This window comes from Phragmites australis, chromosome 6 (assembly GCF_958298935.1).
Source record: "Phragmites australis chromosome 6, lpPhrAust1.1, whole genome shotgun sequence".
Classification (NCBI taxonomy): Eukaryota; Viridiplantae; Streptophyta; class Magnoliopsida; order Poales; family Poaceae; genus Phragmites; species Phragmites australis.
Window position 1 is genome coordinate 33,479,656 of NC_084926.1, and position 15,225 is coordinate 33,494,880.

The window sequence follows — 15,225 nt, forward strand, 5'->3', positions numbered from 1 at the left end:
AAGACGAGTGACAGTGCTGCTTGTCCTTTTCCTGCTCTCACCGGGCGCGATCCCCCTATTTTCGGGTGGCCGTCTGGCCCCGGATTACATTGTGGATGTTGTGTTGGTGAAGCGAGTCGCGCAGGTCAGTGGGTGGACTGTCCCAACATGGTGGGAGTCTCCTCATACTCACTGTTATTGAGGGAGCCTGGGTTCCCTCCTGGCGCGGAGTCCACTGTGAACCCTGCCAACCACCACCTCGACCACTCCTTATGGTGGATGGTGTGACGGCTGCCATGGTCTAGCGCTGGGCGGTCTCTACCAAGAGGGTGAGATTGCGCAGCCTTGGCGCTATTGGTGAACTCTCTGGAACTGCCACCAGTGGGTGTCTAAGAAGTACCCGCGCAGTCTGTAGGTTCTGGACGGGGGTCAAGGCCTTGTAGTTGAGCCGTTGACCGCGGAGCGGTGAGACATCATGAGGGGGGAAACCCTCGATGCTCATGTTCCGCATGCAGTGTGACGGCCTTGAAGACACCGATGGGTCTCCACCTCAGGCAGCGCTCCTCCGAGTGGCGTTGCATTTGCTGGGACAATATAGGACAACCTCAATGCCTGGCGCCAAGCTGGTTTCCCTCTTGGCCTATAGTCTAGGCTCACCTCCATTTCCCATGACACGAGCGTCTTTGTTACCGCCTGTTGCATGGGCCGTCGTGCAAACTTCACGTTCAGTCTCCAAATCCTCTGACTCTGTCTTGGTGTCCCATGCTTGGAGCACACCGGGCACGTCTGGATTGTACCCCATGACGAAAACCTCGCGACGGACGAGATCCTCGAAACAGGACTCTATGGTCATCGTAGATCCAGACATAGGTAGTCCAACCATGGTTCTAAAGCTTGAAGAAACACAAAAAAAAACACCCCCTACCTGGCATGCCAACTATCAGAGGATAATCCATGATAATGAATCTGGGGTATACCGATCGATGGGCGTGTTGATCAATGTTTTTTGAGGTTGGATCTAATGGACTCAAGAACATGATGATTTTATCCATGTTCAAGGCTCCCGTGGGATCATAGCCCTACGTCATGTGTATTTTCTTATGAATTGGATGAACTTGTTATAGAATGTGTGTTTTTGATATCCTACAAGTCAGGTCCTCCCACCTTTATATAACAGGAGAAAAGGTGCACATAAAAATAGACTGTGTCAAACTCTGTGACAGACCTATACCTAACGAATCCAACTACTCCTAGCTCATCATGATGAAGGATAGGCATTCACGCCCTTCTCTGGTCATCCTGTATGCCCTGTCCCATCACCAAATGTCATCACACTCGTCTGCGAGGCCATCCACGACCTTGCTCACCGAAAGGGAGTGCCTGGGGAAGGAAAAAACACTTGAGTGGGTGGCATTAAATGCGATTTAACTGGTTAGGTGAATACCTGCCCTGGCTGGTCGCAGGGTTTTGTCTTCGACCAGGGGGCTGGTTGCAAGAGCCCTATCCTGGTCGCAAGGTGAGGCCATGGTCTTAAGGGTATTCACCCGCCGGTTGACACGTGACAACATGTGGCCCGCCTGGTGGGGCACCCCCTTACCTATTATACCGACATGAAGCTTCTTCGAATCATGTCTATCTTCTTGAGAAGCCATTTCTACAAGGGGAGGACAGTTAAATGATAAGTCGGCTAGGAGGATAGAACATATTCGATGAGTGTTTCCCTGTCGGCCAGAGAGAAGAAGTTCCCTTGCCACCCTGGGAGCATGTAGCCAATTTTGTCAATGAGCAGTTGGACGTCAACTCTTCTCACCCGTCTGGTGTGTAGGGGAGACCTAAGTATTTGCATAGTAAAGAGCTGACCTTTCCGGGGGAACCTTCTAGAATTTGAGCCATAGGAAGCTATTTTACTGAGGTTTGTGACTAGGCATGAGCAGTCAGCAAAGGCCTTTAGAATTGTTTGTAGCACGAGTAGTTCTTCTCTATATGGGTTGGCAAAAAATGTTGCGTCGTCTGCATACAGGGAGCATCTAAATTTTGCCGAACATGGAAGGATGGGCTTGAGGATGCCTTGTTGCGCAGCCAAGGAGATCATTCTCTGCAAGGGGTCAATTGCAAGAATGAATAGCATTGGTGATAGCATATCACCCTGGCGAAGCCCTTTTGCATGCTTGAAATCTAGGCCCGGCAGTCCATTTAGTAACACTTGTGATGATGTGGTTGCGAGGATGGCCGAAACTCAATCCCTCCATCTCTGCTCGAAACCAAGGTTTTCCATTACCTCTAGGAGGTACAGCCAGCTCATTGAGTCGAATGCTTTAGAGATGTCCAATTTAATGAATAGTGCATGATGCTTACTCTTGTGCTGACATCGGACGACACCCTGAACGTAGATGAAGTTTATCATGGATACTTTTCTTCTTGATGAAAGCACTATGTCCTTTCGGGATAAGATCGTCCAGGAACGGCGCTAGTTTGTTGGCCAGCAGCTTTGTGATTATCTTCGAGAGGCTGCAAATCAAACTTAGCCTATAATCTGACACGAATTGTGCATCGGGTTTCTTGGGCAGTAAAATGATGTTGGCTTGTCTGATCGCAGCCTTGAGAAATCGTTGGTAGCATCAACGAGATCTTCCTTAATCGTTTGCTAGCAGTGCTTGAAAAGCAAGCCGATGTAGCCATCCAGGCCGGGCGCCTTTTCTGGATGCATAGACTTGATTGTGTCCCATATCTCTTGTTCATCGAACGGGATTTCGAGACATGAGTTCCCTCGGGTGATATCCAAGATCGCCCAATTAAGACGCACTCTTAAAATTTCTCAATCACGTTTCTTACCCCCACATTGTTCAAATGGGTACTCAAATGATTTCCGCACTGCAAACAATTCATAAACAATCCTAATGTTCTCATCGGACCATTCGGCCATCTGTGCATATACTTTCGAAGTTTAACATACAGCTAAGGCACAAACATCAGGCAATTCAAAAACTATTCAGAAACATTTACAAACTAGTGTTGTCATCTGTCATATTTTTGTGGATTTACAGAGAGTGCTTACATCATTGTCAATTTACAGAGAGTGCTCAGCATGCTAACATCATTGTCAATTTACAGAAACTATTCAGAAACATTCGTAAACTAGAGTTCTCATTAGGCACTATCCTCGGCATGCTAACATCATTGTCCATTTACAAAAAGTGCTCACTGTCATCTTTGTGGGAGTCTAGTTTGTATGCAAACATTATGTACTCTTTCCATGCTAAGGTGTAAAACAGATTATTTAGTTACTAAGGCAGAGGAATCAAACATTATAGAAAAAAAATGCTTCCAATGCATACCGGATCAAAAGACTGCATCCGATGACGTAAATGAGCTAAAAACCCTTGGTAAAAAGCCAACAGTGGCGCAGGACTTGGGCACAGGGCCAAACTGGGAATGAATGGGGTGTGAAACGGAAGAAACACCTCCCAGGCCGTCTCACGCACCTAGTTGTTTTCCTGAGAGGGTTTCGGCCAATTCACGTGAAACTCTCCTCTAACACTATTTGTTACAGCTTCTGCTGAAATGGCAGAGAAACGCTCCGGATTCAGGCATCCAAATGGGACTTTATAAACGCCATGTGGCCATTTTTGTTTGTGATGCGCCTGAGCGCCCACCATATATTAAGAAACTGTAACAAGAACCAACCGCTGGCTGGGTAAAGAAGAAAAAGCAAACCTTCTTAGTGAACGTGACATTACCCAGTATAAGAATTGACGACAACGTGATGTAATTTGGTCGGTTTGAGCAAATAACATTCAGCCTTCACTAAAAAAAGCTCAACCTGCCTGACTCAAGGGCATGAATCATACGCACTGGAAGTGATGTCTAAAATGCGACATAATGCCATTCAATTACTGCAGGAGCTTAAGGCATGGATAAAAAGAAGGCAGTAAATGTAAGATAGAGAAAAAGACAACGCTACTAGTTAATGGGTACATAACAAGGTTCTAATGTTCCTTTCAAAATTTCCCTTCATTGGATGTTCCACTTCTGCTCCAGGGCACTGCATATCCGATTTAAACAGCAGGCGGCACTGAGAGGGTAATTGCAAACTGCACAAACAAGGTAAGCGGTTACTATAGTTCAAAGAAAAACAGGTAATAAAAATGCATACATTATATACATTGAGACAAGAGAATAGAAATATTTTTCAGCCCAAGCAATGTAAGCATCGAAGTGTATGGTTGGATTAACATCTATTTGTTGGTTTCTTGTTCTAGAAAAAAGATGTTGGAACTAGCAAACAATGGGCCATGCTCAAAGAGCCAAAGCTTCAAACTAGCTAGAAGTGGGATAATATTTAATCCAAGCCGGTCTTAATTCCAAGTTGCTACCAAGATATGCCCATTAAATACTGAGTTTGAGAGTTTCTAAGAAAAATCATGGAGCTAGACAGTTATTGGTCCTCTTTATCCACATGGTAAAATAATAAGAGCTGTAAGGAAACCGATGACATATTTCTGCACATGCGCATGTGGGCATGTGGCAAGTGTTGAAAATAATTAGCAACCAAAGCACAGTGAATGCAAGAAATATGGAATGCACCCTGATCAGTCAATAGTTATCAGTATTCAATACTTTTTCATCATTTCAAGTACAGCTACTTACTTTGTATGTAATCATCTGTGTACTCCTTGTCGATCTTTCCATGGGCCATGGCACCAACCTGGAACAATGTGCAGACAGTATGGGATTAGGCATAAGTAACAAGGGATCAAAAGCAGTTTAGCTTAATATCACTATCACAGATTTTATTTACTCACCACAAACACAAGGGTTTCATCGATACTAGATTTGGCAACATAGTCAAACAAGTTGACTGACTTCTCCGCGCTATATGAAAGACCTAAGTATAAAAATACATTGTTAGTATATCTACCAGATATGGAAACATGTTTATTTTAAAGATAAACTCTCACCAATCTTCCGTGCACCAACAGGTAGATAGCGGGTAACAGGATTTTTAATAACATTAAGAAGTTTCTCACGCTTCCCAACTGCCGTAATGCTCAGCTTTTGCAACAATTGAGCTGCAATATTATATAATTACTTGCACATCAGCGCAGTTATAAAAATAATACAAACACAAAAGATATACAAGGTATACAAGTTTTATAAATAACTTACACATCAGACCACAGAAACGTTTAAATGTTCGTGGCATGCGAACATGAGGTTTGATTTCAAACAATACTCCCTTTTCGGTCTTCACATAAACAGCTTGTAACCTTCCAGACTTAGTTAGAGGACTATCAAATATTGCCAGTAGCGCCTACACAAAATTTTGGAAACAAATTGAAGCTATGCAAGACTTGATGGCAAGGATGTCTGAAAGGAATGATTAATGAGCACACCAATCAACTATTTTTCTTCGGAACACTAAGATATTTTCTGCAATCACATAGGAGTAGCTCTCTCTAGTAACCTCACTCAGACACTTGAGTCCATGGAGCCACCACATCAATGAGATACCCAAAGGGCCATGCTGTGGCATGCAACCCCCCCCCCCCCCCCAAAAAAAAAAAAGGGAAAAGAAAAGAAACAGATGGAGGGTGCAGAGAAATGGTAATAGGGACAGATAAAAAAGAAGTACAAGATAACATCATACAGAAAATCGAGTTGGATTTCCATTTACTTCAGATTGGATATAAAGAAGCGGCATTTTATTCATATGGCACTAGTTTAAAGAACATTAAAATGTCAAGAAATTTAGATTACCTGATGAATGATATCAGGCCTATAATCAGCAGGATTGCGGTTCTGCTTCCTCAAATAATTAGCGTGATCATCTGAGTTCAAGATTTGCATAGTCTGCACAAAATGTTAAAAGAATCGTCAAAACTACCACCCATGTATGACAACCATTTGCTTAGAAAGAGAGCATGACTTTTTTCCAAATAAAAACGAAGTTTTAAAATGATGATAAATTTACTAGCAACGCTCAAGAGTCTAACTCTAACAAATCAAGAAGTTTGAATATGCTTTCTACATGATAGATGAACCTGTTAACAATCAACCACACTATGTCTACACTGAGGTGAATGGTAAGTCCAAATTAACATTGACATTCCACATGGGCAAGCAACAATTGTTTTGCTTGGAAAAGATTTGCATAAGCTATAGCCGAAAATGAACGATGATGCAATACCATCATATGCCAACAAAAGCAGGACGCCTAACTACCATACTAGCCTGCGAACAGGGGAAAACTATTGGTCCCTTCAAATTAAACTTATGATCATACAACAACATCAAGTCACGAACACCTATAAAATTCTTCTACTGATGCATAATCGCAAGATACTAAGCACCCCTGATACAAAATAGTTCCTTTCATGCAGTTCCACATGCAAGAATAGCAAAAATCGTCAAAAGCTAATTCTTTTCCTCATAACAAACTGTGCATAATGGCCATATATGCTACTCCGACCGAAACGTTTCAGTTTCACTGTAAGGTGAAACTACTCCACTTTTCCCCACTTATAGCAGTACTAGAACCGCGTAAGGAAACCAATTACTCGAACAAATTTCCCTACTCTAAGCGGAAGGCCAAACCCAAAGCGAAACTAAACATCCAAAGGAGCCAGAAAGGATTCGTCGTAGGAAGGCGCAAGAGACAGCAATTTTGGCCACCGTACCTTGCCGACTTTGCCGACCTCGAGGCAGGCCCTCTCGAGCACGAAGATGGCACCGGGTCGCCGCTTCCCGTCCACCGCCCGGGGCACGACCGGGAGCCCCTCCGGCACCGCTTGCTCCTCCTCCCCCTCCGCCGCCTCATCCTTTCCCTTCTCCTCCTCGGCCTCCTCAGGAAGCGGGAGCTCCTCCGCCTCCTCGGCGGTGGGGGCGGCGTCGGAGGCCGCGCCGTCGCCGAGCTTGCGCTTCTTCTTCCGACCCTTCACCGCGTACGACCGCCCCATCGCTCTCGCTCGCACACACGCTCGATGTGTCTTGCCCAGGCTGCGGCCTGCGGCGGGAGTTTGCGTGGAGGGAAGCTAGGGTTTGTGTCTGCTGCTTTTGGAGGTGGGAACTGGAATGGAGTGGTAAGGAAATCCCGGTCTGGTGGAAAATGGGCTGGGAATAAACAAGGATTCGGAATAGGTACTATTTCAAGAACCATAATTATTTCATAAAACTATAATCACGAATAAATTTCATAAAAATATAATTATTTATATTATTGTAACACAGAGCTATAATTTTTATAATCTATTTCACAAAACTACAACTACTTTAATATTTGATAATAAGAAACTACAATTTTTTTAATACATATGAGGTTAACAGATGAGACTAGGCCATGTAGCAAATATGTGGTTGATGGATGGTATCAGATAAAAAATTATAGTTTTTATTAATAAAGATCGAATTAGTTGTAGTTTTGTAAAATAGACTTTAAAAATTATAGTTCTATATTATAATAGTATAAATAGTTATAGCTTTATAAAATTTACTCGTAAATCACAAATATCTAGGCCTCTAGGGCACGTGCAATATTTGCATGATTTGAGGATGCTGCACGTGGCATATAGACATACACCTCCTGTGGACCTGTTCAGAGAAAACTCTCTCACCTCAGCTTGATTCTCTTGACCTACCTTCTACTTCTAGTCCCTTTCTTCTTAAATCACACTAAATGCAGTAGCTCGATACTGCCAGTTGAAGTGTGTCATGATCTCTGTGAGACTGAGTCACCAGAGAAAGCAGAAACATTGTTAGGCCTGTAGGAATACTTAGGCTTTTCTTAATGCAGTCGCGGAAGAGAGTTGGCCAGAGATGAACTCTGTTGTGGATATTGATGAAGTAAACTCTAAACTGAGAAAGCGAGGTTATCAAGAGCATCTTCTTCCTCCTCATGGCATATTCCCCCTCCTCTCTTGTTCCCCTTGCTTATCCTCTCGATCTCGATCGGATCTATAACAATATGATATCAGAGCCACCACTGTCACCTCATCCGTCAATTGTTCATCGAAAACAGCTGAGTTTAGTGACGGAGTACATTTTGAGGTTTGAACTTTGATGCATCCATCCAGGAAGGGGTTCAGGACAGACCACGTTCGCAGTCCGAACGCACAGAGGCTGATTTCAATGTGCACGGCGGTGGACGTACTTTTGGAGTGCCTATTTCCCAACCCCTCCAGCAAGGCTGTCGATCGAAGGCACAGTAGTGAACCGCCGAGGAGTGAAATGCACTAGAGCCATCGTGCGACGTTTGCCGGATGACCGATTAACAACACTGAGTGCTTAACGGAGAGCTTGAGGACTCTATTTCAAGTGTGGGGAGCATTGGAGCAACGCTCATCGTTGCGTGCTGACATTGCAGTTGCGTGCGGTGGAAGAGCTTTTGGATATGCTGATCATGATCAATCATCAGTAGATTTAGAAGACGACACTCTCATGTCTATATCCAAAGATAGCAATCTCTGGGACAGAGGATCCCCGGACTATCCATCTCTGGGGAATGATCGATGGATGATCAGGAAATCTTAATTTCTCGTACTTTCAGCGCTTCAACTGCAGCTAAACTGAAAAGAAGCCGCATGAGTATTCCCTCCACTGTCGTTTGGGTAGCTGATGGTTGTCTATTAAACTATGATCAGCATCTATCTCATTGCGATTGTGGGTTCAGGGTTATTCATTCCAAACTAATCTCAGAATCCTAAGGCTGAGCTGTTACAATGTGGTGTTAGGCATGGACCAGTTAGAATTGCATAGCCGAATAGTGCACGAATGGGACAAGAAATGGATGTCTTTCCAGTACAAGAGCAGCATGATCTATCTGCAGGGTGTGACACCGAAATTAGACTCATGTGCTCTCCTCTCCCCAGCTGCATTGCATAAGATGCTTAACAAGAATGCTATTCATCACAATGTCCATCTTTGTGTGCAAAAAGATCAAGGCATCAGTGACACTCCAGAGCCTATCCAGAGTCTTATTAAAGAGTATTCAATGATCTTTCAAGGATCCAAAACCCTACCCTGATGGGAGTATTGCACAATCTTCTAAAAGGTAATGTGATAAATCAATTTAGTAGAGTTTCGATATTGATGATTTAAAGGCTTTGATCAGAACAGATCGAGAACCCTCATAACCACCACATCATTACTCCGTAGTTATCAACCATACCAAATGCGGTTGATCTCGTCAATAAGACTTTTCCTGCAAGCGAATCGAGAACACAAGAAAGAACATGGTAGTTACAATCTGAATATTGCTAATTACCAATGAAGAACTTGAAGTTGGGGTTTAACAAACTGATACATGATGAAACTATCTAAAACAGAAAAATCTAAGTAAAATCTGAGTCTAAACTATGACAACTATTGTATATGTATAGGGGGACACGAGGAGGCCGACCTAGGGGTGTGCATTCGTGGGTAAAGGCGAACACAACTTGGACTCAAATCCCGTCATGCTTATAAGACCCGACAAAGGTCCAAACGGTGATGCAGCATCTTATTTCATCAACTTTGATTAATTCCTAATGAATATGTCACGCTCATTCTTGCCCCCCCCCCATCCTCTCCTTCCTTCTCTGTCACTTCCCCCGCCCGTTTTGAATCCTATCAATTCCACACTCAAATTAAGGGAGTCCATGTTCGTTTGGTAACCGACGCACCACCATCACGCCGAATCAAATCACGAAGGAAATCACGCGAGGAAAAAGAAAAGCGAGCCATTTTTCTCGCCGTCATGTTAACATCCAACCCGCTGAATCGAATCCCCCCCCCCCCCTCCTTCTATAAAACCCAAATCCCATCTTTGGTCGAGCTTCTCTTTGCATCACCACGCCCATACACTCAAGCCTCATCGAGTTCCAGCCACCAAAGAGCTTTTACGCCACCGTCATACCTCCACCAAGATCTGCCACCGTCGCTGAGCCTCTCCGCGCAATCCTAACATCGTCCCAGCTTGCAACTGTGTTCGCTGACAACATCTCATCATCATCCGTTGCTCTCGTTGAGTTTCTATCACCGCATCGTGCTCTCGTCATCACCGAACTCCCGTCGAGGTGCGTTGTCATCGTCACACTTCTCTGAGCCATCCCGAAGCCCGACAATATGTCAAACGAGCCCACCGTAGCCCCAGGATCTCCATTTGCCGCTCGTCGTCAACTCCCGAGCTACACAACGCTGTTTCGCTCCACTCCGACGACGCGTCGCCGCTCACACTCGACGTTGACTTCAATCAGTGGCGGAGCCGAGGTAGGAGTCTTCTCTACTGTCCGATCATGCGAGGATGGGTAGGATTAGTTTGGTTTCGTACCTGTTCGCGTTAAATGGATCTCGGTTGTATGATTGTTTTCGTGCGGTTCCAATTTAATTAGTCATAATCCTAGTTAGCGTTGCCTAGTCAGCTAGCCACGCGTGCGCATGTGTCCGACGTGGTGATCCCAATCAGCAACCCGAGTTCAGTCAACAAACCTAGTTAGTGATGACATCATTGGTTGCGCAATAATTTAATATTCCTTTAGAAAAATAATTCAAGAAATATAATAATTCCCAAAAAAAGTTTTTCTTTATTAGAAAAATTCCATAAATTAGTATATGTTTTAAATAAATGTTTTTATTAGGTTTTCAATTCTATTTTATTTCTGAAAATAGTTTTAATGTTAGAATAAATGTTTTATTTTGGAAAATGGTTTAGAAAGTGTAGATTCAATTATGATAATATTTAAAATATTTTCTTTGATAAAATAAATGTTTCTAATATGTTTTGTGGTATATAAACTTAGTTTTATTTCCTAAAAATGTAAATAAATTCTATAATATTATTTTGTTAAGTTTTATGCTATAAAATAATTATGGAAAATTGTAAATAAAAGTTTAAGGTCTTTTAAAAATTAGGTTTAATTCTAGAAAAATAGTTTTCATCGTTTTTATCCATTTAAATTTTGTTTAGCTGTAGTTTTCATGTTGTTGCTCCGATTTGGGCGATTATAGCGCCCAAATCTTTTCAAAATCGTGCCCTAGCTAGCCCTAGTATTTTTTGTTGTGTTTTCTTTATTTAGTGCTTGTTCTTAGTGTTGCTTGTGTTGTTTGCATGTAGAGGAGTTTGTTCTGGAGTCATTCGATAACATCCAAGGTCAAGACTTCGGTGACTTTGAGCATCACATCGGAGAAGGAAAGTGTCCTTGACCACTTTGATCCTATTGTAAAAAAGTGAGTTCTTTATTTGTTCAATTGCATGCTTATCAATATGAATCACATGTTTAGGGTTTACTAGTACTTTCCATATTATCCTTGTCATGTGTGTTAGAGTCGAGGTGTCAAAGGTAAATTTGCTTAGTTCTATTGTCATGGATATGGGTGGGTTATTTAATAACCTGATTAATTGTCTATGCAATATGAACTAGATTGGATAATCTTTTGTAACAACATAGATCATAGGGATCTAGGCAGATTAGTTTGGTTGGTATGACTGTTGTGTGATCATTGGGTAATGTGCGAGTACCTGCTTTAGATCCTAAGGACCGGTTTGTGAAGTATGTAACCTGGCTCAACAGTACAATCATGAGGCTCATATGGGTATGACCTGACTGAATAATTAGTGGTCCGCCTAACTCTATATGCACCAGTTAGCTGTTGAGTGGCACAAGAGAGGGCTTCTGCAGTAGATGGAATCCCTGTTAGCGGTGAAACCTTAGCGGGTGTTTACATATTAGGAGGCGTTTTGCAAATGCCTTGTGGTGAGACCCCAGCTCTACACCTTGAAAGTGTGAAGCAACATAGAAATCACGACTCGTGGGTAAAGTTGTACAATCACTGTAGAGAAATAAAACTGGTTAATCAGTCATGCTCACGGTCAAGAGTGGCTTGGACTTCTTCATGATTAGTGAGAATCTTGGATGGTTGGTTTTAAGTAGTTGGCTGGTGGTGACCCGAAGAGTTGGTAGCTAGGTATCGAATACCTAGTGAGTTTGATAGTCGGATGTAATTCGATGAGCTGTATCTTTTAAAGTTTTGTCATCACATATAGTAAATATGACTGCTATATCTTTTTAAGTCCCAAGTTAGAATGGCTTAGTTGCAGTAAACCAGAGTCAAGCATTCCTTATCTTAAACCCTCGTGTCATGCTTTCCTATACTTGTTGAGTATTCCATGTACTGACACTTGCTATACCTAAATAATGTTGCTCAGCCAAGGAAGATTTTGAGGACTTCGCAGAGGATGGTGCATTCTAGGGTGTGTTTGTCATCGATTGTCTGGGGAGTCACCCAGAAGATTGAGGACTACGCTTAGTTCTGCTGCATCGTTGGTTCCTTTTTATTAGAATGAAGGTACATTTAAGTTGATGATATTGTTTTGTTACTTTACTTATGACATCACTATATATGTAACTTGATCCTGGCATATATATAGGTATATTCAGTTTAGTTTTAAAACCGAGTGTGACATAATCTAAGGGTGAGATCAGATCTATTGGAAATGTCTCATCATAAGCTTTCCAGTAAGTCTAAAAATACCTCAATTGGACTCCATATGTGAGAGTTATGGTTATTTTATTGGCGTGCTATCATAAGACTCCGAACCAAATTTGGAGTCTAACTTGAGTTTGACTTTGAGTCCGAGTAGACTTGACCTTTAAGGGATGACATCCAGGCGAGATTGTGGTGCTTCTCCCGTATTTCTAAGAAAAAAAATATATCACAAAAACTTAGTAGAATCTCATCATTTACTAAGAAAGTATGAACAACGAGGAATGAGTTCATCTTGTGCATATCTGAATGAGTGATATCTTCATCATGCCCCCCACACAGGTCATGGGACCATCATATGCCACTTCTGCCATGTACCAAGGCAGTCTACATTAGACCTTATAGGTACACTCCAGATCAAAAAACTGAGATTGAGCAGCCAATTAAAGACATGCTTCATTTTAGCCTAATAAAACCGAGTGTCAGCCCTTTCTCCACCCCTGTGTTGCTAATCAAGAAGAAATGTGGGGCTTGAAATTTATGTGTCAATTACATATATTTAAATGCAATTACCATTAAAAATAAGTACCCCCTACCCATCATAGATGAATTGCTTGATGAGCTTGCAGGAGCTGCATGGTTCACAAAGCTTGATCTAAGAGCTGGTTATCACCAGTTTTGAATGAAGGAAGAAGATGAGTTGAAAGTAGCCTTTCAAACTCATCATGGCCACTTTGAGTTCAAAATGGTACCATACGACATGTGTAGCCACCTTCCAATGTGTTGTGAATGAAATTCTAGGGCCTCCCCGGCAAGTATGTGTTCTAGTATTTATTAATGACATAATAATCTACATCATTACACTCTCTGAACATGAGAAACTGTGAGAAACATGTTAGGCAAGTTTTTGAACTTCTTAAGGGTCACTGCCTTCAAGTCAAGCTGTCCAAATGTGTGTTTGCCAAGACTCAAGTATCCTACCTCGGCCACATAATCTCTATTGCAGGAGTCTCTCGAGGAGATATGATTGCATAAGTCAAGAATTGGCCCACACCTGCTACTGTTAAAGATCACAGGGGTTTCTTAGGATTGGCTTGGAACTACATAATTTTTGTCAAGGAGTATGGACTCATCAGCAAACCCCTGATAGATCTATTAAAGAATAATGCTACAATTGTCTGGACTTCACTAGGTGATGAAGCTTTTCAAGAACTCAAGTTGAGGTTGACCACAACACCAGTCTTGGCACTCCCTAATTTTTCCTAACAATTTGTAGTTGAAATTGATGCTAGTGACAAATGGATAGGAGCAGTATTGATACAGGAGGGCCACCTTATAGCTTATCTAAGCAAGGCCTTATGTGTCAAAAACCATGGATTAACTGCTTATGAAAAGGAATGCCTTGCAATTTTGTTGGCAGTGGATCATTAGAAATTTACCTCCAACAGTCTAAATTTATCATCGGAACTGACCACAAGAGTCTCATTCACCTGTCTGAACAAAGAGTTCATACTCTAATTCAACAACGAGCACCGACTAAACTGATGGGGTTTAACTTCCAAATTCAATATAAACAAGGTCAATTCAACCGAGTGGCATATGCTCTTTCAAGGCAACCAACCACAACTAATACTGAGTTGGTGGCATTATCTTCAAGGATGGTTTCTCTAAAAACATGGTAATTTCTCTATCCCTTCATGGTAGTACACACTCTGGTTTTACCTTGAAAGATAGTGTGCTTAGGTTCAAAGGGAGAATATGGATAGGATCAAACTCTGAAATCCAATAACACATCATTCATGCTTTGCATGCCAGTGCTTTGGGGGGCTACTCTAGATTTTTTGTCATTTACCATAGAATCAAGAGGTTATTTGCTTGGCCTAACATGAAATTACATATCAAGTATTTTATCCAACAATGCACTATCTGGGAGCAAGCTAAAACTAAACATGTAGCTTCCTCGAGCTTATTATAACATCTAGGCATTCCAGACAAGTCTTGGACAGTGATAAGCCTACACATTATTGAAGAACTACCAAAATCAACTCACTTTGACACCATATTAGTGGTAGTGGACAAATTTTCTAAATATGCACATTTTATTCCAATCACATATCCTTTTACTGCTATGTGCATTGTCAAAGTATACATGAACAGTGTCTTCAAGCTCCATGGATTACCTCACGCTATAATATCTTATAGAGACTGGATTTTCACTAGCGCTCTTTGGCAAGAATTATTCAAACCGTCTCACACTCAGTTAAGGATGAGTTCATCCTATCATACTCAAATCGATGGACAGACACAGAAGGTGAATCAATGCATTGAAGTATTTGTGAGAACCATCCAAATTGTACTCATATTAATCAAATCAGATGATTGTTCAATAAGATGAGAGCTAGCACATGCTTGTCCCTCGATGTGCCACGTGGTGACCCACATCTCAAAGCAACAATCACAGTCACGAAATGATTAAGACAAATCCAATCCCGATAGTCCCGATATATGTTTTATGCTCAAGATCGAAACACGCACATATACAACAAGCTTCATCATATCAAGACATAATAAATAGTGAACAATTTAAATATATTACAAGTCTTTAAGTCATTACAAGGTCAACAATTTAAAAGTACCACATACTGATATTTAAGGATGAGAGTCAGAAAAACATGTTCGAGCTCTCAAAGATGACATAAACAAGCGCTAGAATAAGCAAAATACATCGAATTTATATCCTATCATGTTAATGTCACTACGCAACAGAATAGCATCTATAAACAGCAAAAG

At 41.9% G+C, this 15,225-nt stretch overlaps 1 protein-coding gene across 1 annotated transcript; it reads right to left on the reverse strand.

Annotated features, from left to right (window-relative positions):
- Positions 1 to 3,789: 3,789 nt before the first annotated feature.
- Positions 3,790 to 7,072, reverse strand: LOC133922265 (uncharacterized). The gene is made up of 7 exons (XM_062367507.1): positions 6,657 to 7,072; positions 5,737 to 5,829; positions 5,146 to 5,290; positions 4,938 to 5,048; positions 4,782 to 4,864; positions 4,627 to 4,684; positions 3,790 to 4,070 (listed from the first exon to the last, which is right to left on the reverse strand). Exons 1-7 carry the CDS (start codon positions 6,933 to 6,935, stop codon positions 3,991 to 3,993), a joined length of 849 nt encoding a protein of 282 aa, XP_062223491.1. The 5' UTR covers positions 6,936 to 7,072; the 3' UTR covers positions 3,790 to 3,990.
- Between the last annotated feature and the right edge of the window lie 8,153 nt (positions 7,073 to 15,225).